This window comes from Vanellus vanellus (assembly GCF_965231255.1).
Source record: "Vanellus vanellus genome assembly, chromosome: 26".
Classification (NCBI taxonomy): domain Eukaryota; kingdom Metazoa; phylum Chordata; class Aves; order Charadriiformes; family Charadriidae; genus Vanellus; species Vanellus vanellus.
Genome location: NC_138931.1, coordinates 5,137,406 through 5,165,172, shown reverse-complemented (window position 1 = coordinate 5,165,172; position 27,767 = coordinate 5,137,406). Strand labels below are relative to the sequence as shown.

The 27,767-nt window shown below is 52.4% G+C and overlaps 1 protein-coding gene across 1 annotated transcript; it reads right to left on the bottom strand.

Annotated features, from left to right (window-relative positions):
• Positions 1-792: 792 nt before the first annotated feature.
• On the bottom strand, positions 793-27,745 carry SLC4A5 (solute carrier family 4 member 5; the record flags this gene model as incomplete). Its single annotated transcript, XM_082495794.1, has 23 exons — positions 27,678-27,745; positions 24,996-25,156; positions 24,602-24,757; positions 22,952-23,050; positions 22,548-22,603; positions 20,234-20,391; positions 20,061-20,148; positions 19,732-19,886; positions 19,220-19,363; positions 18,877-19,051; positions 18,020-18,153; positions 17,633-17,904; positions 14,990-15,051; positions 13,405-13,605; positions 11,996-12,109; positions 9,654-9,815; positions 7,568-7,746; positions 7,389-7,461; positions 7,143-7,211; positions 6,455-6,628; positions 6,141-6,302; positions 1,541-1,608; positions 793-958 (listed from the first exon to the last, which is right to left on the bottom strand). Exons 1-23 carry the CDS (start codon positions 27,728-27,730, stop codon positions 793-795), a joined length of 3,081 nt encoding a protein of 1,026 aa, XP_082351920.1. The 5' UTR covers positions 27,731-27,745.
• Positions 27,746-27,767: the final 22 nt, after the last annotated feature.

Here is a 27,767-nt window from a genome sequence, read left to right as displayed (position 1 = left end):
GCCAACGGCAGCGGCGGGTGGGAAGAGCCCTTTGCGGAGCCCAAATGCCGATGATGGACGGAGACCAAGCGGGAGCTGCCGGATTTGAGCCCGAAAGCCCCCGGGGGGGAGGATGGGACACGCAGCGGGGGACAGGCTTGCTCTCCCCTCCCTGTTCCGAGCTGTTTGCTGTTAAACCACGAGGGAATAACCAGGATGGAGGAGCTGAAGTGGGGGCAAAGCGCCTCGCACGGGGGCCGGGTGGGCTCCTCCGGTCGGACACCGGCTCAGGGTCCCGTCCGGAGGGAGAGATGGAGCTGGTACCAACCCCGGGGCCAGGGATTGGTACCCCGGGCGACCAACCGGCTCCGCTGCAGCAACCATTCCCCGTTTCCCGGTAGAAACCATTCCCCATTCCGCCCCCCAAAATTCCCTCCTCGAAACCATCACCCCAGCGCAGTCCCCTTCCCCATCAACCCCATCAGCATCCCGGCCGCTCCCACAGTCCCGGCCCCACTTCAGCTTCTCCAGCCCCGCAGCAGCTCCGGGGCGAGGGGAGGTGAAAAATCACCGATTCCGCCTTTTCGGCCCCGTTTCGCCACCAGCGGCGACGCCTTCGCCCGGCAGAAAGGGAGAAAATTCAACAACGCGTTGAACTCGTGACGCTAAAAACTACCGGAGCGACGGACCCCTGGGGGCCACTGGTCTCCTCCGTCTCACATAGAAAAATAAGCCCAATTTGCTTTATATATATATATGAATATATAAATATCGATATATATATATAAATGGCAGAGGAAGCGCTGCGCGGGACTATAGCGTGGTCTCACTGCCCATGTCCCGAGGTGGCTTTTCGGTGTCGGTGTCCTCGTAGTCCGACTCCATCTCTATCTTCACCTGGGGCACGGCACAGACGGGGCTGCGGGAGTAGTTAAATGCGGGAGACGACGGGCACGAAATCTTCAGGTGAAGCGTAATACTGAGGAGGAGGAGGAGGAGAGAGAGAAGTGAGGATCTGGACGTGGGTACCCGCATCCCAAAACCCACCCCAGCACCCCCAGCAAAGGGCTCCGGCTGATGCTACCGCCAGTAAAAAAAAAAAAGAAAAAAAAAAATCATCAAAATAATACAATATTTCTGCTTTTCGTAAGGACGATCTGCACAATTCGCAGCCGCGGGTGGAGAATAACGCCAAACTTTCGGGATTCAGGGGGACATCCCAATCCTAAAAAGCCCCACGCCTGTTACCCAGCGGCGTTTTTAATGCTATAAACCCCCCTCGTGCCACGCTCGGCGTGCGTCAGCCCACCCCGCCCCGCTCCCACCGCCCCGATAGCCTCTGCCGGCAAAGAAAAACACCCAAAATACAGAGGCGCGCCCTAAAAATACACTCGGGTATTTCAGAATAAGCCCAAGGATGCTGAGAACCGGCTGGAGGGAGTGATGCTCAGCTGGGAATATTGGCGGGTGACCACCCCCCCAACCCCCCCCAAAAAATGTCCCCCAGGGCGGGTGCTGGTGATCCCCGGGGGATGGGGGAACCCCGTTCGGTGCCGTTTACCTGCGATCCAGGTCTGAACCGTTCGGGGAGGAATCAGAACGCAAAGCTCCAGGAGGAGGACCTCTTTCCTGGGGGGGGACAGGGAGGTGAAACACTTCCCAGGTGAGGAAGGAGCACCCCCCCACCAAAAAAAAATTCCACTCATTCCCCCCCCCACCCGCCTCCAAAAGGCCACCGGGTCCAGCATCCTCCGGACAGAGGGAGGAGGAGGGAAACTGGTGGGAAATGCTGATTTTGGGGGAGATGAGAGAAAGCGAACGGCCCCACCAGCCTCGGCGAGCAGCAGCTCGAGGAGGGAATCGATGAATTATGGCGTTACAACTTGCTGGCGTCGCGATGCAACCTGGTGCCGAGCTGGAATAAACTCACCCGGATTTAGTCTGCTTTTTTTTTTTCGTGCGGTTTTTTTTGTTTGTTTTGTTTTGGTTTTTTTTTTTGGTTTTTTTTTTTTTTTTTTTTTTTGGTCCGTGCCTGGCATCGCCCCAGCTCACGTGGGAGCTTTGGGGTGTAAATTTGCGCCGAATCGAACACATCTGCTCTTTCGCCGCTGGGATCACGCCGCCAACAAGCCGCGCATCCCCTGCTTTCGTGGGGCTCAAAACCGTCCCTAATATATATATTTTTTTTTTATTTAAAAGAATATATATATAAAAAATATATATTATTATATAATATATAATATATATTTTTATATAATATATAATATATATTATTATATATAATATAATATAATATAATATAATATAATATAATATAATATAATATAATATAATATATATTATCATAGAATCATAGAATCAGTGAGGTTGGACGGGACCTTTAAGATCATCAAGTCCAACCATTAACCTACTCTGATAAAAACACCACCACTCCTAAACCATGTCCCTAAGCACCTCATCTACCCTTTTCTCAAACACCTCCAGGGATGGTGAATCCACCACCTCTCTGGGCAGCTTATTCCAATGTTTAATAACCCTTTCCGTGAAAAAATGCTTCCTAACATCTAATCTAAACCTGCCCTGACATAACTTGAACCCATTTCCTCTTGTCCTATCACTTGTCGCCAGGGAGAAGAGGTCAGCTCCCATCTCTCTAAAACCTCCTTTCAGGTAGTTGTAGAGGGTGATAAGGTCTCCCCTCAGCCTCCTCTTCTCCAGGCTAAACAACCCCAGATCCCTCAGTCGTTCCTCATAAGGTTTGTCCTCCAGTCCCCTCACCAGCTTTGTAGCCCTTCTCTGGACACGCTCCAACACCTCAATGTCCTTCTTGTAGTGAGGGGCCCAAAACTGAACACAGTACTCGAGGTGAGGCCTCACCAGTGCCGAGTACAGGGGGATGATGACTTCCCTAGTCCGGCTCACCACACTATTCCTGATGCAGGCCAGGATGGTGTTGGCCTTCTTGGCTGCCTGGGCACACTGCTGGCTCATGCTCACCCGGTGGTCCACCAACACCCGCAGGTCCTTTTCTGCCAGGCAGCTTTCGAGCCACTCCGCCCCCAGTCTGTAGCGCTGCATGGGGTTGTTGTGACCCAAGTGCAGGACCCGACACTTGGCCTTGTTGAACCTCATACCATTGGCCTCAGCCCATCTGTCCAGCCTGTCCAGATCCCTCTGCAGAGCCAATCTACCCTCAAGCAGATCAACACGCCCCCCCAGTTTAGTGTCCTCTGCGAACTTACTGAGGGTGCACTCGATCCCCTCATCCAGATCGTTGATAAAGATATTAAAGAGAACGGGCCCCAGCACCGAGCCCTGGGGGACACCACTCGTGACTGGACACCAACTAGATTTAACTCCATTTACCACCACTCTCTGGACACGGCCATCCAGCCAGTTTTTTACCCAGCGAAGAGTACACCTGTCCAGGCCATGAGCAGCCAGTTTCTCCAGGAGAATGCTGTGGGAAACGGTGTCAAAAGCCTTGCAAAAATCCAGGTAGACAACATCCACAGCTTTTCCCTCGTCCACCAAGCGGGTCACCTTGTCATAGAAGGAGATCAGGTTTGTCAGGCGTGACCTGCCTTTCACGAACCCATGCTGACTGGGCCTGGTCACCCTGTTCTCCTGCGTGTGCCGTGTGATGGCACTGAGGATGATCTGCTCCATGACCTTCCCAGGCAGCGATGTCAGACTGACTGGCCTGTAGTTCCTTGGATCCTCCTTCTAGCCCTTCTTATGGATGGATATATATAAAATATATATATATATTATATTATTATATAATATATATCATAGAATCATAGAATCATAGAATCATAGAATCAGTGAGGTTGGAAGGGACCTTTAAGATCATCAAGTCCAACCATTAACCTACCCTGATAAAAACACCACCACTCCTAAACCATGTCCCTAAGCACCTCATCTACCCTTTTCTTAAACACCTCCAGGGATGGTGAATCCACCACCTCTCTGGGCAGCTTATTCCAATGTTTAATAACCCTTTCAGTGAAAAAATGCTTCCTAACATCTAATCTAAACCTGCCCTGACATAACTTGAACCCATTTCCTCTTGTCCTATCACTTGTCGCCAGGGAGAAGAGGTCAGCTCCCATCTCTCTAAAACCTCCTTTCAGGTAGTTGTAGAGGGTGATAAGGTCTCCCCTCAGCCTCCTCTTCTCCAGGCTAAACAACCCCAGATCCCTCAGATGTTCCTCATAAGGTTTGTCCTCCAGTCCCCTCACCAGCTTTGTAGCCCTTCTCTGGACACGCTCCAACACCTCAATGTCCTTCTTGTAGTGAGGGGCCCAAAACTGAACACCGTACTCGAGGTGAGGCCTCACCAGTGCCGAGTACAGGGGGATGATGACTTCCCTAGTACGGCTCACCACACCATTCCTGATGCAGGCCAGGATGGTGTTGGCCTTCTTGGCCGCCTGGGCACACTGCTGGCTCATGCTCAGCCGGTGGTCCACCAACACCCCCAGGTCCTTTTCTGCCAGGCAGCTTTCCAGCCACTCCGCCCCCAGTCTGTAGCGCTGCATGGGGTTGTTGTGACCCAAGTGCAGGACCCGACACTTGGCCTTGTTGAACCTCATACCATTGGCCTCGGCCCATCTGTCCAGCCTGTCCAGATCCCTCTGCAGAGCCAATCTACCCTCAAGCAGATCAACACGCCCCCCCAGTTTAGTGTCGTCTGCGAACTTACTGAGGGTGCACTCGATCCCCTCATCCAGATCGTTGATAAAGATATTAAAGAGAACGGGCCCCAGCACCGAGCCCTGGGGGACACCACTCGTGACTGGACACCAACTGGATTTCACTCCATTTACCACCACTCTCTGGACACGGCCATCCAGCCAGTTTTTTACCCAGCGAAGAGTACACCTGTCCAGGCCATGAGCAGCCAGTTTCTCCAGGAGAATGCTGTGGGAAACGGTGTCAAAAGCCTTGCAAAAATCCAGGTAGACAACATCCACAGCTTTTCCCTCGTCCACCAAGCGGGTCACCTTGTCATAGAAGGAGATCAGGTTTGTCAGGCGTGACCTGCCTTTCACAAAGCCATGCTGACTGGGCCTGGTCACCCTGTTCTCCTGCGTGTGCCGTGTGATGGCACTGAGGATGATCTGCTCCATGACCTTCCCAGGCACCGATGTCAGACTGACTGGCCTGTAGTTCCTTGGATCCTCCTTCTAGCCCTTCTTATGGATGGATATATATAAAATATATGGATATATATAAAATATATATATATATTATTATATAATATATATCATATATATTTAAAAAAATATATCTATAGGAGGGGAAACCCAGGAGAGTCCTGGCTTCCAAGCTATACGGAATACCAAATGATTAGCAGCGCCGAGCCCGCCGCGTCCTCTCTCAAACCTGCTTTCAATAGAGCGACCCCCCCTCCCCGCTTCGGCGGGATGGATCCAGGCAGCGGCTTTTGGCGGGGTTAGTGCCGAGCGGACCCCGCTGCGGGGGGGGGGGGGGGCGGAGGGGGCTGGTTAGGAAGCGGTGGGGGGATGCGAGAGCGGCTCCCGAGCTCTTTACTTACGGCTGAGGCAATGGGGACCCCCGTTTCGGGGCTGCGATGGCAGGGGCTCCATGGGGATCTTAATGACTGAGGGAGGTGGGAACTGGGGAAGAAAGCGGGGAAATTCGGTGAAGGCAGCGCCTGGGTGGGCTCCGAGACCGCCTGGAGCACCCAAAACCTCCAGAATTGGGTGCGTGAGGAGGAGGAGGAGGAGGCAGCGGCGGTTTTGTCTTCCTCTTCCCAAATAAACTCTCAGCCCTTCCGCCCCAGGGAAGGGTCTGCGGCAGGGGGTTGCAGGGTTTAATGATGCTTTGCCGCCGTACCACGGGGGCTGTACCCTCAGCCAGGAGATTTGGGTTCTTTTCCTTTAGGATTTCATTTTTTTTGGCCACGATTTTTCCAGCTTTCTGGACACTTGGAGCATCCCCTGGAGCCTCCGGCCAGCCCCTAAGCATCACTTAAAGCCTCTCCACCAACCGGTCTTCTATATACGCAGTGAAACACCTCCATGAATCAAAGACCTTCATCCCAAACCCACCGACCTGCAGGTTTGGGTGAGACCTTTCCCTCCCCGGCCGGTCCGGGATGCTCCCGCCATCCGCCGGTGGTCCCCACCCACCTCTTCATCGCTGCTGCTGTCTCCTTTGTTGCCTTTTTTCTTCTTCTTCTTGTCATCCTCTTTCTTCTTCTCCTTCTCGGGGATGATGTTGTCAATCCAGGCCAGGTCGTGTTGGGAGAAGACAAAATCCAGCAGCCGCCTCACCAGGATCAGGGCTAAAATCTAAGAAGGGAGAGATGCAAAGATGGGATCTGAAGAGCGTCTCTCATCCCAAGACCATGGGGACCACCACGGGACCAAACCAAAATAACCTTAAATCTCAAAAAAACCCTCTTCTAAACTTCTGTTAGCAGCCCGGGGGATGACGGCCTTACCATGACGGGGAAGATGATGGCGGCCACGGTGGATTTGAGGATCCAGAGGACGGCCAGGCAGATGATCTGCACCAACGTGAAGAGGTGGATGCGGCGCAGCGGCACGTGCCGGAGGAAGACGTAGTCGGGTTGGTGCTTGGCCGGCATGAGGAAGAGCTTGCAGCGGTCCCAAAACTGCGGTGGGAGGAAGGCTGGCGTCAGCCCTCGGCCCCGTTCCCCGGGTTGCCCAGATAAACCCTCTTTTAGTCCCCCAAATTGGGAATTTTTCATGTTTCTTGAAGGGTTTTGGATACCTGCTGGCCCGTGCAGCTGGAAAAATTGGACACATGCAAGTTTGGGGGTCGAAATCCCCTTTTTTGCCCTGGTGTAGGACCCCTTCATGGCCATTAAGGAGAAAGAGGAGGAGGAGAAGGGGGAGGAAGAAGAAGAGGAGGAGGAGGAGAAAGAGAAGGAGGAGAAGGAGGAGGAGGAAGAAGAGGAGGAGGAAGAGAAGAAGGAGGAGGAGGAAGAGGGAAGAGGAGGAAGAGGGAAGAGGAGGAAGAAGGAAGAGGAGGAAGAAGGAAGAGGAGGAAGAAGGAAGAGGAGGAAGAAGGAAGAGGAGGAAGAGGAGGAAGAGGGAAGAGGAGGAAGAGGGAAGAGGAGGAAGAAGAGAAGGAAGGGGAGGAAGGGGAGGAAGGGGAGCACTTACCTGGATGCCATTCAGCGACGCGACGCCCATGTACAGAAAGACGCCGTACAGCACCGGCATGGGGATGTACTGGGGACATGGAAAAAACACGGCGCTTACTCCAAGGAAGGTGGCAGCCCCTTCCCGGGGACGGGAACCAACGCTGGGGACCACGGTGGGGGGTGGTGGAAATCCAGCTTTTTCTTCCCAGGTTCCCAAAATGTCAGCAGGGAGGGAGCAGGGATGGGGGAACGGGGGATGTTTTACCTTTAGGATAGGGGCGAGGAAGACAGAAATCCCCGTCAGCACAAAGACGATGATGCCCGTCACTCTCTGCTCCCTGGAAGGGCGAGAGAAGCAGGATGAGGCTGTGCCGGCTGGACCCGCTTCTGCATCTGGATTCCCCGCTACCACCCCGAGGAAAAGTGTGGCGAAGCCTTCCTCACCGGACGCCCAGGAATTGGGGCTGCTCCCCCGGGGCGCTGGTCTCCGTCTCCATCTTCAAGCTGTCGATGTGGGCGATGGAGATGACGGTGGCCGCCACGTACCAGGGCAGCCCCATGAAGGAGCAGACGGCCATGAGGATGCCCACCCAGAAGAGGTCCAGGTGGTAGCCCGCTGCTTTCTGCAACACAGCACCCAGGAGGGTCGGGGGGAGGGGGGCACAGGGAGGGCAACATGGCTTGTAAAGTCACCCCACAGTCCAGAAAAATAGGGATTCCCCCAGGATGAGCCCGGCAACGTGCCGACTGTGACCGCTGAAGCATCCTGCATCCCCAGGGGGCACCCTGCGTCACCCCGAGGCACTCACATGGCTGTGGGGCACCCTACATCCCCATAGGGCACCGCATATTGCTATGGGGCACTCTGCATCCCCATGGGGCACCCTGCGTCACCCCGAGGCACCCACATGGCTATGGGGCACCCTACATCCCCATGGGGCACCCTGCATCACCCCGAGGCACCCACATGGCTATGGGGCACCCTACATCCCCAGGGGGCACCCCATATTGCTATGGGGCACCCTGCATCACCCCGAGGCACCCACATGGCTATGGGGCACCCTGCATCCCCATGGGGCACCCCACATTGCTACGGGGCACCCTGCACCATCATGGGGCACCCTGCATCCCCAGGGGGCACCCTGCATCACCCTGAAGCACCCCATATTGCTATGGGGCACCCTACATCCCCATGGGGCACCCTGCATCCCCATGGGGCACCCCATATTGCTATGGGGCACCCTGCATCCCCATGGGGCACCCTGCACTGCCCTGAAGCACCCCATATTGCTATGGGGCACCCTGCATCCCCATGGGGCACCCTGCATCACCCCGAGGCACCCACATGGCTATGGGGCACCCTGCATCCCCATGGGGCACCCCACATTGCTATGGGGCACCCCACATCCTCCTCATGCACCCCACATCCCCCTGAAGCTCCCTGCACTGCTCTCATACACACCGCAACCCCCTCACGCACCCAACGTCCCCATGGGACACTCTGCATCACCCCGAGACACCCCACATGGCTATGGGGCACCCTACATCCCCATGGGGCACCCCACATTGCCATGGGGCACCCCACATTCTCCTCATGCACCCCACATCCCCCTGAAGCTCCCTGCACTGCTCTCATACACACCGCATCCCCCTCATGCACCCAACATCCCCCATGGGGCGCCCCACGTTGCTATGGGGCACCCCACATCCCCCCGAAGCACCCCGTGTTGCTCTCATAGACACTGCATCCCCCTCACGCCCCCCACATTGCCACGCTGCGTGCCATGCAGCGCACCCCGCATCCCTCTGCCGCGCACCCCGCATCACCCCGCATCACCCCGCATCGCCCCGCATCGCCCAGCATCTCCCCGCATCATAGAATCATAGAATCAGTGAGGTTGGAAGGGACCTTTAAGATCATCAAGTCCAACCATTAACCTACCCTGATAAAAACACCACCACTCCTAAACCATGTCCCTAAGCAGCTCATCTACCCTTTTCTTAAACACCTCCAGGGATGGTGAATCCACCCCCTCTCTGGGCAGCTTATTCCAATGTTTAATAACCCCTTCCGTGAAAAAATGCTTCCTAATATCCAATCTAAACCTGCCCTGACATAACTTGAACCCATTTCCTCTTGTCCTATCACTTGTCGCCAGGGAGAAGAGGTCAGCTCCCATCTCTCTAAAACCTCCTTTCAGGTAGTTGTAGAGGGTGATAAGGTCTCCCCTCAGCCTCCTCTTCTCTGCATCGCCCCGCATCACCCCGCTGCCCCACGCTACCGACAGCATCGGGTGAATTAAACACCCCGGAGGCTTTCTCACCCCAAAAATGCAATTTGCAAAGGGGAGGGTGAGCCCTTGCTTCGCACGGTGTCCCGAGGCAGGGCGAATCCCCCCCCCCCCCAACTTGTGCCTTGCGGCAACGCCCACTCCGCACCCGAAAAGCGGGTGCCGACAGGGATGCAGGCGGTACCCGAAGCGATGCTGTGCCCCCGACATCCCCGAGCGTGGGACGAGTCCCGGCTCACCCGCAGCTTGTGCTCCTTCCTGTTGACGATGACAGCCGTGATCTGCTGGTCCATGAAGATGAGGATGGTGACGAGGAGGGCGGGAAGGGCGCTGGCCAGGTAAACCCACCATGGGTTCTTCCCGAAGGGAAAGACGAACCACCCTCGGTCCACGCGGGTGGGCTGGGAGGTGGGGGAGGGGAAAGGGAAGAGAGAGAGTTTGGACACCACGGCCGAGCCCGAGCGTGGGTCAGAAAGGGGGGAAAAAATCCAAGCGCTGACATTTTGGGAAGCCCCACATCAGCCCTCAACCCCATCGCCTCCGAGCATCACCCTATCCCGTATCCATCCCAGAATTCCACCACCGGGCATCGGTACCCAAACCATCCCCCAGCATCTGCTCAACCCCAAATTATCCTTGGATGCTCATTGGGACTCCCCACGTCACTGACAGCGATACCCCGGATTGCGGGGGGAGGGGGAGGGGGGGGGAAGAGAAATTTTCGGCAACTCTTCCGGAAAGGGATTTTATTGAGCTTTTTTTACCTTAAAATCAGTAGGCACTTGGAGCTTTGGGGTGTTGAGTCCGAAAAGCACATCCAGCCCCACAAACATTAGTATGGACATAAAGATAGAGAAATCGCTAATAAGTTTACGCAGCTGCCGGGAGCGAGAAAAGAGAAAAGGAGGGGGTGGGAAAAAAGAGAAAAGGGGGAAAAATAAAGAGAAAAAGGAAAAAAAGAGAAAAGGAGGGGTGGAAAAAAAAGAAAAGGAGGAAAAATAAAGAGTAAAAGGGAAAAAAAAAGAGAAAATGAGGGGGTGGGAAAAAAGAGAAAAGGGGGAAAAATAAAGAGAAAAAGGGGGAAAACAAAAGAGAAAAGGAGGGGTGGGAAAAAAGAGAAAAGGGAGAAAAAATAATGAGAAAAAGGGAAAAAAAAGAGAAAAGGAGGGGTGGAAAAAAGAGAAAAGGGGGAAAAATAAAGAGAAAAAGGGGAAAAAAAGAGAAAAGGAGGGGTGGAAAAAAGAGAAAAGGGGGAAAAATAAAGAGAAAAAGGGAAAAAAGAGAAAATGAGGGGGTGGGAAAAAAGAGAAAAGGGGGAAAAAATAAAGAGAAAAAGGAAAAAAAGAGAAAAGGAGGGGTGGAAAAAAAAGGGGGAAAAATAAAGAGAAAAAGGGGGAAAACAAAAGAGAAAAGGAGGGGTGGGGAAAAAGAGAAAAGGGGGAAAAAATAATGAGAAAAAGGGAAAAAAAAAGAGAAAAGGAGGGGTGGGAAAAAAGAGAAAAGGGGGAAAAATAAAGAGAAAAATGAAAAAAAAGAGAGAAAAGGAGGGGTGGGGAAAAAGAGGAAAGGGGGAAAAATAAAGAGAAAAAGGGGGAAAACAAAAGAGAAAAGGAGGGGTGGGAAAAAAGAGAAAAGGGGGAAAAATAAAGAGAAAAAGGAAAAAAAAAGAGAAAAGGAGGGGTGGGGAAAAAGAGAAAAGGGGGAAAAAATAAAGAGAAAAAGGGGGAAAACAAAAGAGAAAAGGAGGAGTGGGAAAAAAGAGAAAAGGGAGAAAAAATAATGAGAAAAAGGGAAAAAAAGAGAAAAGGAGGGGTGGAAAAAAGAGAAAAGGGGGAAAAATAAAAAGAAAAAGGGGAAAAAAAGAGAAAAGGAGGGGTGGAAAAAAGAGAAAAGGGGGAAAAATAAAGAGAAAAAGGGAAAAAAAGAGAAAATGAGGGGGTGGGAAAAAAGAGAAAAGGGGGAAAAAATAAAGAGAAAAAGGGGAAAAAAAAGAGAAAAGGAGGGGGTGGGAAAAAAGAGAAAAGGGGGAAAAATAAAGAGAAAAAGGGGGAAAACAAAAGAGAAAAGAAGGGGTGGGTAAAAAGAGAAAAGGGGGAAAAATAAAGAGAAAAAGGGGAAAAAAAAGAGAAAAGGAGGGGTGGAAAAAAGAGAAAAGGGGGAAAAATAAAGAGAAAAAGGGGGAAAACAAGAGAGAAAAGGAGGGGTGGGAAAAAGAGAAAAGGGGGAAAAAATAAAGAGAAAAAGGGGAAAAAAAGAGAAAAGGAGGGGTGGGAAAAAAGAGAAAAGGGGGAAAAAGAGAAAAAGGGGGGAAAAAAAGAGAAAAGGGAGGGAAAAAAAGAGAGAAAAGGGGGAACAAAAAAGAGAGAAAAGGGGGAAAAAAAACAACCAAACAAACAAAAAAAAGAAGGAAAAAAAGTAACAGAATTAGAATATTCCCACAGAAAAGACAAAGTAGCTTTTAAGAAGGTGCCCGGCCGCCGCAGGAGCTGCGGTTTTCCCCGAAAAGAGGTGAGGAGCTGGAAAGAAAGCGCGGACGGAGGGGTGAGGGGTACCCCCCCGCTCCCCCCCAGTGCAACCGAACCTTGACGATACTGGGGATATGGAGCTTAGGGGTGTCCAGGCCGAAACAGGCGTCCACTCCGCAGAAGAGGAGGATGGAGAAGACGTTGGAAAAATCAGCAATGAAAGCCCTGACCTGGAGGGAAGACGGGGAAATGGGAGCGGAGAGGGTAATTCACGGGATGGAGATGGTAATTCACGGGATGGAGAGGGTAATTCACAGGATGGAGATGGTAATTCATGGGATGGAGAGGGTAATTCACGGGATGGTGATGGTAATTCACGGGATGGAGAGGGTAATTCATGGGATGGAGAGGGTAATTCACGGGATGGAGAAGGTAATTCATGGGATGGAGATGGTAATTCACGGGATGGTGATGGTAATTCATGGGATGGAGAGGGTAATTCACGGGATGGAGAAGGTAATTCATGGGATGGAGATGGTAATTCACGGGATGGTGATGGTAATTCATGGGATGGAGAGGGTAATTCACGGGATGGTGATGGTAATTCACGGGATGGAGAGGGTAATTCATGGGATGGAGAGGGTAATTCACGGGACGGAGAGGGTAATTCAAGGGATGGAGAGGGTAATTCATGGGATGGAGAGGGTAATTCATGGGATGAAGAGGGTAATTCATGGGATGGAGAGGGTAATTCACGGGATGGAGAGGGTAATTCAAGGGACGGAGAGGGTAATTCAAGGGACGGAGAGGGTAATTCATGGGATGAAGAGGGTAATTCATGGGATGGAGAGGGTAATTCATGGGATGGAGAGGGTAATTCACGGGATGGAGAGGGTAATTCAAGGGACGGAGAGGGTAATTCAAGGGACGGAGAGGGTAATTCACGGGATGGAGAGGGTAATTCACGGGATGGTGATGGTAATTCATGGGATGGAGAGGGTAATTCACGGGATGGTGATGGTAATTCATGGGACGGAGAGGGTAATTCACGGGACGGAGAGGGTAATTCACGGGATGGAGAGGGTAATTCATGGGATGGAGAGGGTAATTCACGGGATGGAGAGGGTAATTCATGGGACGGAGAGGGTAATTCACGGGATGGAGAGGGTAATTCACGGGACGGAGAGGGTAATTCACGGGACGGAGAGGTTTGCCCCCTCTTCAGCGTCCTTCTCCGGTGTTTTCCAGCTCCGCTCACCCATGGATAACCCACATATAACCCCCAAAATGCAGATTTTTCTCCCTCCCCCCCTTCTTTGCATCGCGAGTGATGGGTTATTCAGCGCGCAAGAGGCTAAAATCAGCGGCTAAAAGCTCGGGGAGGATTCTCCTCGTTGCTACCAACGTCTCCTAGAAAGAGAGATTTATTTTCCCGGAGCTCTTCGCATCCAGCAAAGAGACCGAGCGCACTTGTTTTCCCCTACTTTTGGGCAAAGAGGAGGGTAAAACCCCTGGCTTTCCTTACCTTGGTGGGGAAATAGCGGCTGAATTTGAATTTTTTCAGGGTCAGAGTCATGGAGTAGGTGCCGAAGAAGAGGATGAAGGACATAAGGGCCAGGTCGGGCACGAATTTGCAGGATTTCCCCACTAAGCTGCCGCCGTATTTGAGACACTCCTTCTTACTCAGCTGAGTCCAGTCCAGAGCTGTGAGGTTAATAGCATTGTACTGGGGAAGAAACACCCCCCCCCGCCCCGAAAAAAAAAAGGCAAAATTAGCATTTTCAGTAATCGCAGCGTGCAAGGAGAAGGGTATTTCCCAGCCAAAAAGAGCAAAATTCGCATGTTAAGGAAGTGCAGAGTGCGAGGAAAGGAAAGGGGTATTTCCCGGCCAAAAAAGGCAAAATTTGTATTTTAAGTAATCGCGGCGTGCAAGGAAAGGGACATCTCCCGGCCAAAAAAGGCAAAATTTGTATTTTAAGCAATCACAACGTGCAAGAAAAAGGGCTATTTCCCGACCAAAAGGGCAAAATTAGTATTTTAAGTAATTGCGGTGTGCAAGGAAAGGGACATCTCCCGGCCAGAAAAAGCAAAATTTGTATTTTAAGCAATCACAACGTGCAAGAAAAAGGGCTATTTCCCGACCAAAAAGGCAAAATTTGTATTTTAAGCAATCACAACGTGCAAGAAAAAGGGGTATTTCCCGGCCAAAAAAGGCAAAATTAGTATTTTAAGCAATCACAACATGCAAGAAAAAGGGCTATTTCCCGACCAAAAGGGCAAAATTAGTATTTTAAGTAATTGCGGTGTGCAAGGAAAGGGACATCTCCCGGCCAGAAAAAGCAAAATTTGTATTTTAAGCAATCACAGCGTGCAAGAAAAAGGGCTATTTCCCGACCAAAAAGGCAAAATTAGTATTTTAAGCAATCACAACGTGCAAGAAAAAGGGGTATTTCCCGGCCAAAAAAGGCAAAATTAGTATTTTAAGCAATCACAACGTGCAAGAAAAGGGACATCTCCCGGCCAGAAAAATCAAAATTTGTATTTTAAGCAATCACAACGTGCAAGAAAAAGGGGTATTTCCCGGCCAAAAAGGCAAAATTTGTATTTTAAGTAATCACGGCATGCAAGGAAAGGGACATCTCCCGGCCAGAAAAAGCACAATTAGTATTTTACGCAATCAGAACGTGCAAGAAAAAGGGGTATTTCCCAGTCAAAAAAGGCAAAATTTGTATTTTAAGCAATCACAACGTGCAAGAAAAGGGACATCTCCCAGCCAGAAAAAGCAAAATTAGTATTTTAAGCAATCACAACATGCAAGAAAAAGGGCTATTTCCCGGCCAAAAGGGCAAAATTAGTACTTTAAGTAATCGTGGCACACAAGGAATGGGGTATTTCCCAAATTTGCTGCCACCAGGAGCCCCGTAACCATGGGAAAACCCCGGAGCTGCTTTTAATTTGGGCCAAAAAAAGTGGGGATACGGTGCTGCCGAGCCCAAGCGGGAACCCAAATCCACGCGAATCCCGCCTTTCCCTCCCCGGTTACAAAAGTCTCCGGGGATTTGCCTCTCCCTTATCCCAAATTTCCCGTGGGGATGAGCAAACCCTCTTACCAGAGACACGTTAGTGGTGTTCGGTGCCACTGGAGCTGAAGCATCGAACGAGGTCGCGTTGGCTGCGGGAAAGGAGTCCGTTATTGAGGTTTTTGGCTAATATTGAGGTTTTTTTTGTATTAAAACCAGCCGGGTTTCACCTGCAGAGGCACAGCTCGGCCCGGCCTCTTGGGAATCGGCATCCCAAGGAGCGGACCAGAATTTGGGGAGAAACCCCCTTATTTCTAACGCCGCAGCGACTTCTCCCTCGTTAAGCCCACGTGCCGGAGGAGAACACGGCTTCTCCTTCGGCGGCAGCTTCTGGGCTGACGAGTGCCGGGGAAGGCGACGGGGATTATTTTTTTTAGGAGATTCTCAGCTCCTATAATTTTTCCGGGAAAGCCGCCGGCGGCGGGGTCGAGCATCCCGACACCCACGTTTTAAAATCAAGTTGGGTAGAAGACCGCAAAAGCAGCCTGTTATTTTTGGAGAGGTGGCACCCAACCATGCCCAATTTGCTTTTTTAATTTTATTTATTTTTTTTTTTTTAAATTTTAGGGATGGTTTTGGTGCTAAAAATATAAATAATCCATCCTTTCCAGCCCCTGGCACCTTCTCCTCCGGTGCAAAAAGCGGCTCCGCGCGGCTCTTCGGGCGACGCAGCTCCGCAGCTTCAGGAGCGCCCAACGGTCTTTACGGGTGGCCCTAAACGGGGTCCGGGACCGCTCTGCTCTGCCCCCCCCTCCCCCTCCCTTTTCCCTCCGGATCCATCCTCTTCCTGCGCACCACAGCGGGAATTTCGGCTGCCCCCAACCTGCCGCCTCCATCCCCGGCACCGAGGATTAATGAAGGAGAAGGGATTGCTGGATTGACCGAAAATGGGCTCTGGGAAATGGCGCTGGCAAACCCAGCACTAAAAACGTTATTATCACAATTATTATTATGATGATGATTATATTTTCTTTTCCTCTATAATCTTTAATTTTTCCAGAAATCGGCTTTGTTCGTGATTTCTACAAGTTAAAAGGGTGCCCTACCACTGGTGGTATTCCAGAGGACCCTTAAGGGCTCTACGGAAACCCTTTTAGCGGAGCGGAAAGAAAAGTAAAATACACAGGGGAGGGGGGGGGAAAAAAAACAAAAAACCAACAAAACCCCCACGGGGGAAGAGTATCAAATATTAAAATAGTTTTAATATTTAGAAGGTGATACTCACTTGAGATTGAAATCAGCCCAAATTGATGTGTGCAGCAGAGACAAATATGGTACAAATCAGTTATAATAATAAAAAATCAGAACTAATTAGAAAAAAAAAATTAAAAAAAAAAGGATGTAGGGGGGAATAAACATAATTTCTCACTATCTAGAGGAATGGCAAATCCAATGCGGACACCGCTGCGGTGCCTGGGGCAGCGGGGGCGAGGAAAGGGACTGGGTTACAAAGAGGCGGAAGACTTTTTGGGGTGCAAATGCCTCTCGGCCGCCCGGGGTTTGCTCGGGACGGGGGTTTGGCAAAGGCGGACACTTCCCCGCAGGCGAAAAGTTTCACGGGCGCCGGCAGACACGGGTGGACGGAGGCAGTCGCGGTCCCGTTGGGGATATTTCAGCCCTCCTGCCCCGGGGAGATTGAGGTGGGCATAGAGCTTCACTTTCCAGCAGATGAAATTTGGGAGAGTTTCGGTTCGGAAAGGATTGCGTCGTCTCCGGGTGCGCCCCACCGCCCGCAGGGCTTTCAAAACCCAACGGGGATCGGGTCGCTCAGCGGGGGTGGTCGATAAACAGAAATCGAGGAAAAATATGAAATTAAACCAAATAAACGCTATTTCCGTCGCAGGAGGTAAGATCTCTTCGGGCAATGCCCGACGAACACGTCGCAGAGCCGGTCTTGGATGCTTTTATTCCTGGGGAAATCTTCACCATCGCACCTCTCCGCCTCCTCTACCTGCAGCTGATACTCCCCAGAATTGTTGGCCTTTAGACTTTTTAAAGAAATTCAGCTCATCTGAGAGCAGGCGGTCACTGGCATCAGCCCAAAGCCAAGATCTCCGCTCCCTTCCAGGTGGCCACGGGAGCATCTGAAGCTGCACGATTCAGACCGGGGATCATCGGGTCCATTTATCCAAGAGCAAAACCAGAGGAGCCACCAAAAGACCATCTGCTCAGAGCCCAATGGCCTCTTCTTTTTGAAAAAGGGCGAGGAAGAGGAGAAAAAAAACAGTCCAAGGAGGTTTCCACACCCAACCGGGACATCCTGGGGTGTCCCAGACGCCGGTGGGGACAAAACCCCTCCAGTGTATTTTCTGGAGAATAAGTTTCCATCAGCAGCAGGTTGGAATTAATGATCTAAAATGTCTTTTTTTTTTTATTTTTCCTCAATATTTCCTTTTCCTTCCACTCAGGTTCGGCTGTTCCAGGCTGAGGTCCCGGCTCTCCAGCACCATTCGCCGTGTCCCACCAAGCACCAACACGCTCATCCGCGGGGGAACAAGATTCTACTTCCGTCTTGCCCCAAAAATCCCCCTCAAAGGAGGAGGACGAGGTCTCTCCACCCCACGCTGCCTCCTTCCGTGTCCTTGGCCAACGATCCAGTAGGATTTATCCATGGTGGGACCCCCCCATCCCCTTCATCTTCCCCATCCGGAGCCGAAAAAGATGTGTACTCACCTGGGTCGGGAGCGATGCACTCGCACTTGTACATGGTTACGTAGTCCGGCTTGAAGTCCGAATTGATGGGATAGTACTTAAAAGCTCCAATCATCTTCTTGATGGCATCGTAGATGAAGATGAAGCTGATGAGGGTGGAGAAGCCTTCCTCCGTGAAGCGGGTGATGTACTTTATAATGAAGCTGGCGTCGGTGGCCACCAGGATAAGGCACTGTAGGGCAGAGTGCAAGCCAATCCAGAGGCGAAACTCCATGTAGTCGATGCCGTTGCCTCTGAAAGCGGGGACAAGGCGAAAGCGGCTCCGTGAGAGCACGCCGTGGGCTGGAGGACAGCTTCCATCCCGGTACGGATGGGTCCTGGCTCCCCCCGGCATCGCCCAGCACCTACTTGCTGAAGTCGAAGAGCAGCTTCTCGAAGATGAGGATGGGGCCGGTGCTGCTGAGGATGATGAGCGGCTGCCCGGCGAAGAGGCAAAACATAGAGCCTGCCATTGCCGTGCCGAGGAAGCTCTCCATGACGCCCTGGTGATGGATCAAACCCAGCGTTACGGTGATGCTGTGCCACGTTACAACCCCACGGACACCCAAGCTGGAGACGGGGATTAAGGACCTCTGCTTGGACCCATATAGGATGGTTGGGACCACGGCATCGCCATTGGGATGGGCTGGAGCACCTCTCCTATGAGGAGAGGCTGAAAGAGTTGGGGCTGTTCGGCCCGGAGAAGAGAAGGCTCCGGGGAGATCTTACAGCACCTTCCAGTCCCTAAAGGGGACCTACAGGAGAGCTGGGGAAGGACTTTTTACTCGGGCATGGAGTGATAGGACGAGGGGGAACGACTTCAAACCGGAAGAGGGCAGGTTTAGATTAAACATTAGGAAGAAATTTTTCACCGTGAGGGTGGTGAGGCATTGGCACAGGTTGCCCCGAGAGGTTATTGAGGCCCCATCCCTGGAGGTGTTCAAGGCCAGGCTGGACTTGGGCAAGCTGGTCTGGTGGGAGGTGTCCCTGTCTGTGGCAGGGGGGTTGGAACTCGATGATCCTCAAGGTCCCTTCCAACCTAAACCCTTCTATGATTCTATGATTTTCCCATCCTGAAGGTATTTCAGGGCTGCCAGCCCCACTTGGCAAAGAATTTCCATCCCCAGCGTTAAATCTTGGCACGGCACAAGGAGGGTAAAACCCAGCCTGTCCCATTCCTGCCGGCTGTCCCCAGGCCAAAGCGTCCCCCCCTCCTTGGACTTCACCTGGTAGTTGTCCGTAGCGTCCCCAAGCAAGCCCCCGAACGTGATGGCGTTGGTGATGCAGCCCAGGTAGATGAACAAGATGGCAGAGATGGACTGGATATGAAAGCCTTCATAGAAGTCACTCGGGAACCAGGGCAGCTTCCTCTTGATATCCAAATAGAGGCCACCACAAAACCTGGGGAGACACCACCGAGGACCAGATGCATGTGCCTTCCACCAAAATAGATACAGCGCTGCGCCAAAGCCTGTGCCCAAAAGGATCTCACTCCTCTGTGCCCCAGGAGACCGTGGGATGAGGCAGGAGGAGACGCTGATGGGTGCTGGGTGGTTGGGTGCTGCTCACCTGCCAGTCCACGCGAGCTCTTCCCCAATTTCGTGAACTTCGGGCATCTCCCCGTCATCGCTGCCACCTCCACCGCCCCCGGCGCCTGCCCCACCGGCCGTTCCGTTCATCTGCCCCACTTCGTTCAGCGAGAAAACCGATTTCCTGCGGGAGAGAGCCACCAGCGTCGGCCACAGCACCTGCCCCACCAAGCCCGTCCTGCTGCAGGGACCACGACCAAGGCCACGGTGTGGCTCTCTGCCTGCACTAGAGGCAGAGAGGTTTTGGGGTGAACTTGGAAAGATCAAGAGCTGGATTTGCTCAACCCAGGGAGGTAATGCAGATTTGGCGGAGTGGAAACAGTTCTGAGCTGATCCGGGGGCAAAAATTGTTGAAAAAGGAGCATTTCTGGAAAACCTGCAGAGATTCTAGGGACGGAGGCAAACAAAGCTGCTGTTCTCCTCCGGCAGCTCCAAACCAGAAGAGACGGGGATGGCCACAAGGCTGGGACCAGCCCCACGTCTCCCACCTACCTCTTCTCAGCCGAGGGCACTTTTTTGGGTGGCTCAATCCTAATGTTGGGGTCCCACTCGCCGGGCGGGAGGACGATGACTTCATCCAGAAACTCATCTATGCCAGCGATCAGGTCTTCTCTATCCCGGGCTTTGTAGGCAACATCGCTGAAGAGCTGGGGGTGGAGAGAAGAGGTGTCAGCCTGGGAACGAGGTCCAGCACGCACGTGTCCCATGTCGTTATGGGATTTTAAAGCTCATGTGGTTGGGCGATAGGATGAAAATTGCTTTTTTTTCTCAGCTCCGAGCAAGGGGAGTCCCGGCGTGGATGGGGCGTTGCATCTACTCACATCGTCCACCATGAGGGTTGCGATGGCTCTGCCGATCTCATTGTAGGATTTGGCTTTTCCCGCAGGACCAAGGAGGATAAAGAGGAACCTGGGAAGGGAAAGGCGCCGTGTGGGCAACCTCGGACCACCTGTGAGACCACTCAGTGCTTTGGACCCAAAGGAATTGCCCTCACCTGGTGGGGACGGGCACCTCCGTCACCCCTCCCAGCATTGTCGCCTGGAGGAGCCGCACGAAAGCCACGAAGGGCTTCTCCAGGAACTCCACTTCTCCCACCAGCACGTTGGAGGCCTCCGCGTCCTTGGGGATCTTCTTGATGAACTTGTTCTTCAGCTGTTGGAAAGACGAGGGTAGGGAAGAGAGCGGTTGCCGAAATTTGGCTTTCCCCCCTCTTTTCCACACCCCAAACGCAAAAGCTGAAGCTGCAGGTTCAAACTTTTTCATCTCTGATGGTCCCAGAACTCACGGAGATGGAGATTCAAGAGCAATAGCCAAGAATAAACCGGCAAGAATACATAAAACTGAATTTCTTCCTTGGTCGAAACCATCCCTAAGCCCGAGATTAACTCGAAATCACACGCTCGGCGCTCCCTAACGCAACGTGCAACGGGGCGGTTTGCAAGAGGGGCTTTACTGCGTCGGTGTCTACGCCAGGAAAAAACCCCGGCAATCCCCCGGCAGAAAACCAGAGCCAAAAAATATGGATCCTGGAGCAAGCCAACGTGCATTTTTGCAAGCCCATTTGCAGCCCTGCAGCCCCGGGTGTCCATGTCCCCCCCCCAACCTCCGAGACCCTATATAATGCAGAAACCCCGCTCGGCACCGGCTACGGGGGATGTTTTTAGCAGCTTATTTTCCCCGCCAATCTCATCCTGGGAGCGGGAATAAATAATGGAAGTAGGAAACCTCGTTCATGGATTTAGTCCCCGGGTCTCTTCTCCCCTGCAGCTCTTTCATTATTAGTCTAAAAGGGTTCAATACCAACCCAGGCAGGGTGTTATGATAATCTATATGCCAGCATGAGGGGAGGCATGTGAGCCGGGCAGAGAGCTCTACCCTTTTCTAATCTTTTAAACCCAAATGGAAAACGAAAAAAAAAAACAAACCCCCCAAAAAAACAAAAAACCACCACCAAATAATCATAATAATAAAGCAACTCCTCCAACGCAGCTTGGACCAAGCCAGAGCAGGAGTTAACGGTGACCACTAAGCTTCGTGTAACACTTAAAAAGTCCCTTTGTAGTGAGCCTAATAGGGCGATTAAACCTAAATGCTTTGCATATTTTGGGATTAACCCTCCGCACCCCACTGCTGGAGGCGGATTTTTGGGGGTTCATTAGCGGGCTGCTGGTTTGCTTTATTGCAGCTCTAATTTAAGAAGATGCCCCGGAAACCTTCTGCCTTCCCCCATACGGTGGCATCCCTGTCTCGTGGCTCCCGGCGACATGGGAATTTCCATCCTTTGCTTCTCCCTAAATCGCATCACCCCAGGGTAAGCCCAGCGAGGACATCCCCGGGGGAAAAGCAAGTTCTTATCCCCTACAAACCCACGTTGCGTTTAATTTTCTCTTAGGTTTATGCTGAAATCAGTATAGTGTCCAAGGCCGGGTTGGACGGGGCTGGGAGCAACCTGGGCTGGTGGGAGGTGCCCCACCACCCGGGCAGGGGGGTGGAATGAGATGATCTTTAAGGTCCCTTCCAACCCCAACCAGTCTGATTCTATGAACACACAAACAGAAATAGAGCAAAGCCCGTGTTATGCATCAACAGTTCCCAGTTAAATAGCCTCGACACTGGGATGGGGATGGGACAGCCAGCGAAAGAACGGCACAAAACCCTGACAACCCCCCTCGTCCGTCGCGTCAGCAAGCAGAGGTCCGCCCGCGAACTCCCCGAGCTGCCTCACCTTCTTCCCAGTGCTCCCGCGCAAAGCAAACCGGGAGCAAAAGTCCCCTACGGACTCTGGGCTGAGCTTCGCGTTAAGAAACCCACGTTCATCACGCTGCAAGCGGAGGGAAAATCGGAACCTGCTTCCGTATTTCCAGACCGTTATCCCGAGAGCTGTATCTGCCTTTGCAGACCCAAGGGCTTGGTTGGGATTTACCCCCCGAACCTGCCCTTACCCAGCCAAGCAAAGGCTCTTTCAGCATCCCTGCACTCTTCCACGCACCTTTCCTTTCCTACCTAAAGATTTTAAGGAATTTTTTCCTCCACCCTACGGATCTCAGCTACACCAGCATCCTCGCGCGTCCCTAATTCTGCTTTCAGCTTGCAAGCACAGGTATTATTTCTGGGACAGCTTCCCCATGAGTTAGCAGGGATCAATACGTGTGTTCATTTCCCTAATTAGGAATTTGTGTGGTTATCGAGCGAGCGAAGCCGCACAAGGCTCACACGGACTTTAACAACCGCAGAGCCCCCGTCCCAATCGCGGGGCGTGTCGGAGACGCTGCCCGCAGCATCGCACTAATGGTTTTGGGGACTATTACCTGGTCGGTGCTCGGTGCGTCCGAGATGTCGTTCATGCTCCGACTCTGCGCGTGACCTGACGGGGAGAAGAGAGAGAAGGTGAGAAAACCGCCCCGTGATGCACAGCCGCATTTCAACCCCGCGCGCAGGGCGAAAACGTGGTGGGAGGACTTCAGCGCAAAGAAAAAAACCACATTATTTATTACAGTTGGGCTTGCAAACCAGCTGTGACGAGACGAAACCCCAAGAATATGAGTTTTTCTGAGACCAACCACCCTGTGCTCACACAAACCACGTCCCATTTACGGCTGCGGTGGGATCCCCTTCTCATTGCAATCGCCCGCTCGTATTGCAACTTGATTTTCTTTTGCCCCGGCTTCTTTTTTGGATCGTTTCCGCCTCCCCGCCGCCCTCCCCGGCTTACGCAGACGGCCGTAGCTCGCGCTCTGCCGCATCCGTAGGTCCTCGGTGGAGCGGTGGAAGGCGGCGCCGGCGGCGGCCGGGCTCCGGACGGGGCTGCGGGCTGGGGGAAAAGGAGGCGTTAGAGGAGATGGAGGTGCCACCAAGAACCATTGGGTGACGCCGAAGGCAAGAGGCTGTGCTGAAAATCAGCTGCCCGGCACAGACGTGACCTTCCCAGCGTTGACACACCGGCAATTTGCTTTTCCCTCCTACTCTCATTTGCACTTTTATCCCACCCATAGCGGTTTTCCCATTAGCAAAGAATAAACTGCCTCAACCCAACTCTTCCCGCCCCACCAATGCTCTCTTTGAGGCTATAAATGGGTTCAGAAGGGCAATTTCTGTTACTCGGGAAGACCCGACGCTTTATTTGGCTTTCTAATCTCCTACTTCTCCATAGAAAACCTACACTTGAAATTTGCCATGAACTTCACACTTCAAAATATTTACATCAGCCACCACCGTGTTTCATGTGAACGTTTCCCCTCCCTGAACTGGTGACGAGTCCCATTTTTCATCGCAGACGCTTAAACTGAATTACTGATCTATAGACACTCCCCTTTTCCCCCACGCCTTTTCTGTGTTAAAGCCCAGCATTTTCTCAGAAAGCCTCCTGTATTCCCAAAACCGTGTTTTCCTTGGGAAAAAAACAGCTAAGGTCGGTTTTGTTGAGCTGCTCTGCATCTCTCTCAAACACCAGCTGCAACCACAGCATCTTTCTCACTTTTTTTTTTTTTTTTTTTTTTTGTTAAACCTAAATATAACGATGAAATTCCCGCTGGGTATGACCCTATTTTCAATGTGCCGCTGGCATTTATTCCAATATCACGGAGTTGCCGTTGGCACAAGAGATGTGAGGGACCCCTCTGCTCCTGCCAACCGTCTTTTCCTTGGTGTCCCTACTTGCCAACTCAAAGTGATGCCATCGTCTCAGCACGGAAGCAGAAACGGAAGGTGTCCCTATTTTTCCTACCGACAGGGACTAACCACAACATTTCAAAGTCGTGCTCTGTTTTGAAGGCTTCGGGGCCAACCTTGGCTCAAACATCCAGTCCTCCGACGTGGATGATGGCTGCTTTGAAACCTGGGGATGGCCACGGGGTGGGAATATCGCTTATTGACAGCCTCTTCCATGCGCGCTTTGAGTTTGGGCGCCGCTGTTTCTGTCTACCCGGGACGCAGCCAAAGCCCGGCAAATCCCGGGCTCCACCAAATGACCTCTGTTTAAACCTAAGTAAATAATCTAGCGTGAAAACAAACAAATCCCCTTTTATAATGGCTCAAAAATAGGCAGGTTCAACCACGGAGCAGACTGGATTTGTCTGTTGGCTGCTCTGCCAGAAAGCCCCTTGGCCAAGCGACCGCCAATGCCATTGTCCTTCACACAACGCCGTTGTCCCTCTCAGCAGACATCTCCTTGGCTTCCAGCTCTCAATGACTCCACCACCCTTAAAGCCACTGGTGGCAGAGCTTTTGGGGTCTTTCTCAATACAGTTGGGTGCCCCAAATGGTTGTGTTTCCCCCTTTCCTCCTGAGATCTTCCCCCCCCTCGGGCTCGCTCGCCGAAGACTCAAGGGTGCAACCGGGCGCAGGTCGGACCCCAAGGACTCACTTGTGTTGGAGGAGACGGACTTTCCAATGTCGGCCAAGGACCGGTGGATTGGCTTCTTGGTTTGGTGACGGTGCTTCCTGAGGAGCACGTAGCTTATCTTCTCCCGCAGCTCCGGCTTGAGCAGACCGTCCTCGATCTGCTTCTCAACGACATCGTCTGCAAGCACCAAAGGAGGGATGGTGCATGGGTTACCCCACTGCAAACCCTCCCAGATAGTTCAAGCCAACAACGCTTTTTGAACCAAGCTGATGGCTCTCAACTCCTGCCTTTGCTTATTCCCACGCAAGTCGGTTTATATTTGCATGCAGCCAGCAAACCCATTGAAATCTGTTCCCAGAACTTTAGGACATGGGGAAAAATCCACCCGAAACCACTGGTACCCTCCAGCTCCTACCTATAATTTGGGGCAAAGAGTAACCATCCAAGTCCAGGAGCACCGTTCCCGTCTGTAGACACGTCCGCAGCTCAAAGAGGCTGTGCAAAGACAACGTGGACACGTGGGGCTTGCTCCACCTCTCCCCGCCTTCCTCCACCTTTTCTTCAAACTTTATCCACCTGAAACGAGAGCGGCAGCTGTGGGGATGGTGTACGGGAAGAGAACAGCAGAATTCCTTTTCCCGGGGAGTTTCCCTTCTGCAGGCGGCTTGGCAAGCCCGGATTAATTCATCCTGCAAAGTTTTTTGCTTGTTATTCAGGATGGGAGTGGAGAAATCAAGTAACATCATTAGACAAAGTGCCGCCTGCCCGGTTGCAGAGCGGAGTGCGTCCTCTCAGCTCCACCGTTGAACTCAACCCCGTGGATTTCACCCTCCTCAAATTGCTCCTGTGAGATTTGGGAGGTTTTCCCGCGGAGTTGACCTCGCCTTAGCCAGGATCTGCAGTTGCGTGGACCAGCCGTGCACAAGGGAAAGCCAAAACCCCAAAATGTCTCTTTAATTCCTTAGCAATGCTCAGTCGTCCACCTGGGCGCTTCATTCCCAAGGTGGGACATGACAGCGTTTGCGAGCCCTTGGAAATCAGCCCTTCCACCTCTTCATGTTCCCTTAATTTTACAAGGAAAAGCTTCGGAGCAAATTTGGGAACGGAGGCTGATTTCTCCCAGCTCCCCGTTCCCAGGGCTTGGGCATCGGGGAGGGCAGGCGGCTCTCGGCAAGACGTCGATTTGGGGGAAGAAAGCTGCTTTTCCTTTCCAGGAAGTTTGCAGGCTCCGTGGATTAGCCTTCGCCAGGCTTAACCTTACAACTTTTAACTGGTACAACTGGGATTTGGGCTCCTGCCGCCGCAGAGGGAACAGACGGAAAGGATGGAGGAGGAGAAGAGGTTTTCGGAAGAAAAGCTGATGGTTCCCAAACAGGCCAGGGGAAAGGTGGGGAGAGCCCGGGGTTGTACTGGCTGCAGGGATGTGCATTAAAATGCTGCTGTAAAGAGAAAATGTGGGGTGTCCCTGCTAAAAAAGCCCCCAAATATTATCTGGGAGTGCCAGGAATGGTCTTGTGCTTGGGACGCAAACCCCAGAGCAGCCCAAAATATAAAATTTGGCCCTAGTGCCCGTCACTCCAAAGCTCCCCACCCTGATCTCTTCCCCGCATCTCCAGCCCTTCAAACAACGCGGCTTTTATTGGGAGGAAATTCAAGCTTCCCGCCGTAGCACCCACTAAGCCCCGTCTGTGCTCGCCCGAAGCCGATTAGGTCACTTTTCGTTTCTTTTTTGCCCCCTTTTCCTGCCGAAAGTGGGTTATTAGCGCGCGCGCGCGGGGTGGCGCGCGGGACTCGAGGCACGTTTCCAGCGGCGCCTTTGCCCTGGGACTGGCATCCCGTGATGCTTCTGCCAAAGCTACGGCAAAACTCCATCTCCCTGCTGTGCTCGGCTTCTTTTATTTCCATTTATTTCCATTTATTGCGGATTTAGCCGCAGGTAGCACTGCTCCCACCAAGGAACCGCTCTCCTGCGGCTAAAGAGGCCGAACCGCTCCTCGCCGGAGAGCGGAAATCCGGGACCTGAGAAACCTCCATCCTCCCGGGAGGAATTTGGGAACCTCCGTCTCAAGCCCTCCCTGATGAAAATCCCAAAGCAGGTGCTGATTTTTTGCTTTCCGAGCTTTTTGGGGAGCGGGGAGGGACGAGTAGGTCTGGACCTCTGCAAAATTGAGGGGGTGGAAAAATAAAGGGTTTTAGCAACAGCATCCCCGCGGTGCCGCGTTCCGAGCAGGGATGGGCACCAGGAAGATGCTTAAGAGCTTTCCAAATTTTTGGTGATGCTAATAACCAGCCCAAGAGATGGGATGAGCGTCTGCGGGGCCTGATCCCGCTCTCTTCCCCCATCCCTCAGGAGAAACTCCACACCCGGACTCAGAAATCCCGCACACGCTACTCAAAGGAAAGGGCTTGGGATGCCATCAGCATCCCAGACTCCCTTCCCAAAGCCCCCCAGAACCCCCCCGGACCCTACTAGCCCTTACACAGCTGAGGCCAGGACCAGAAAATCCCACTTGGATTTGAGATTTTTCCCTTGGATAAGCTCCTAATTCACTAAAGCGGACGTCCCTTCCAACTCCTCCGCTACTTTTATTAAAGACGTAGCGGGTGGGATTTTATTATTATCACTTTAAGGGCAGGAGAAGTTTAACTCTTGGCCCGGCCAGCAAAATTTTGAGGGATAAAAAAGACCTGGGAAAACGTTCTTTATGTCACCTCTTCCCGTTTCCCAGCTCTCTGCTCTAATTTTCCAGTTTCCCGGCATTTTACCCCATTTTTTTTTCCACCCCCCGTGCCCTTTCCCCAGGGCTTCGCTCTCATGCTGCAACTGGGAACGGGAAAAGCTCCGGCTCCGGCGTCGATCCAACCTGGGGAGATGTTGGAGAAGATGGGAAATCTTCCTCCCGTCCTCCTCCGGCTGCAAGTGATGGGCAAAGACCCCCGAAATGCCGTGGTTTTTACATTTCCCTAATTCAGGCATGGCTCGCTTAACCTCATTGAAAAGGATGCTCATTCCCTGACCCCGTCTCCGCTCAGGGATATTTAGGGGGAAATCTTTACCCCGTTTTCAACCCGAAGCATCCCTCCCCCTGGCTCTCACCTGGCCGACTCTTTCCACTCCATCTCCTCGCCGTCGTGCTGCAGAGTGTCCATCTCCGTGAAGAGCGTGGGGTTGGGAAGCTCATCGTCT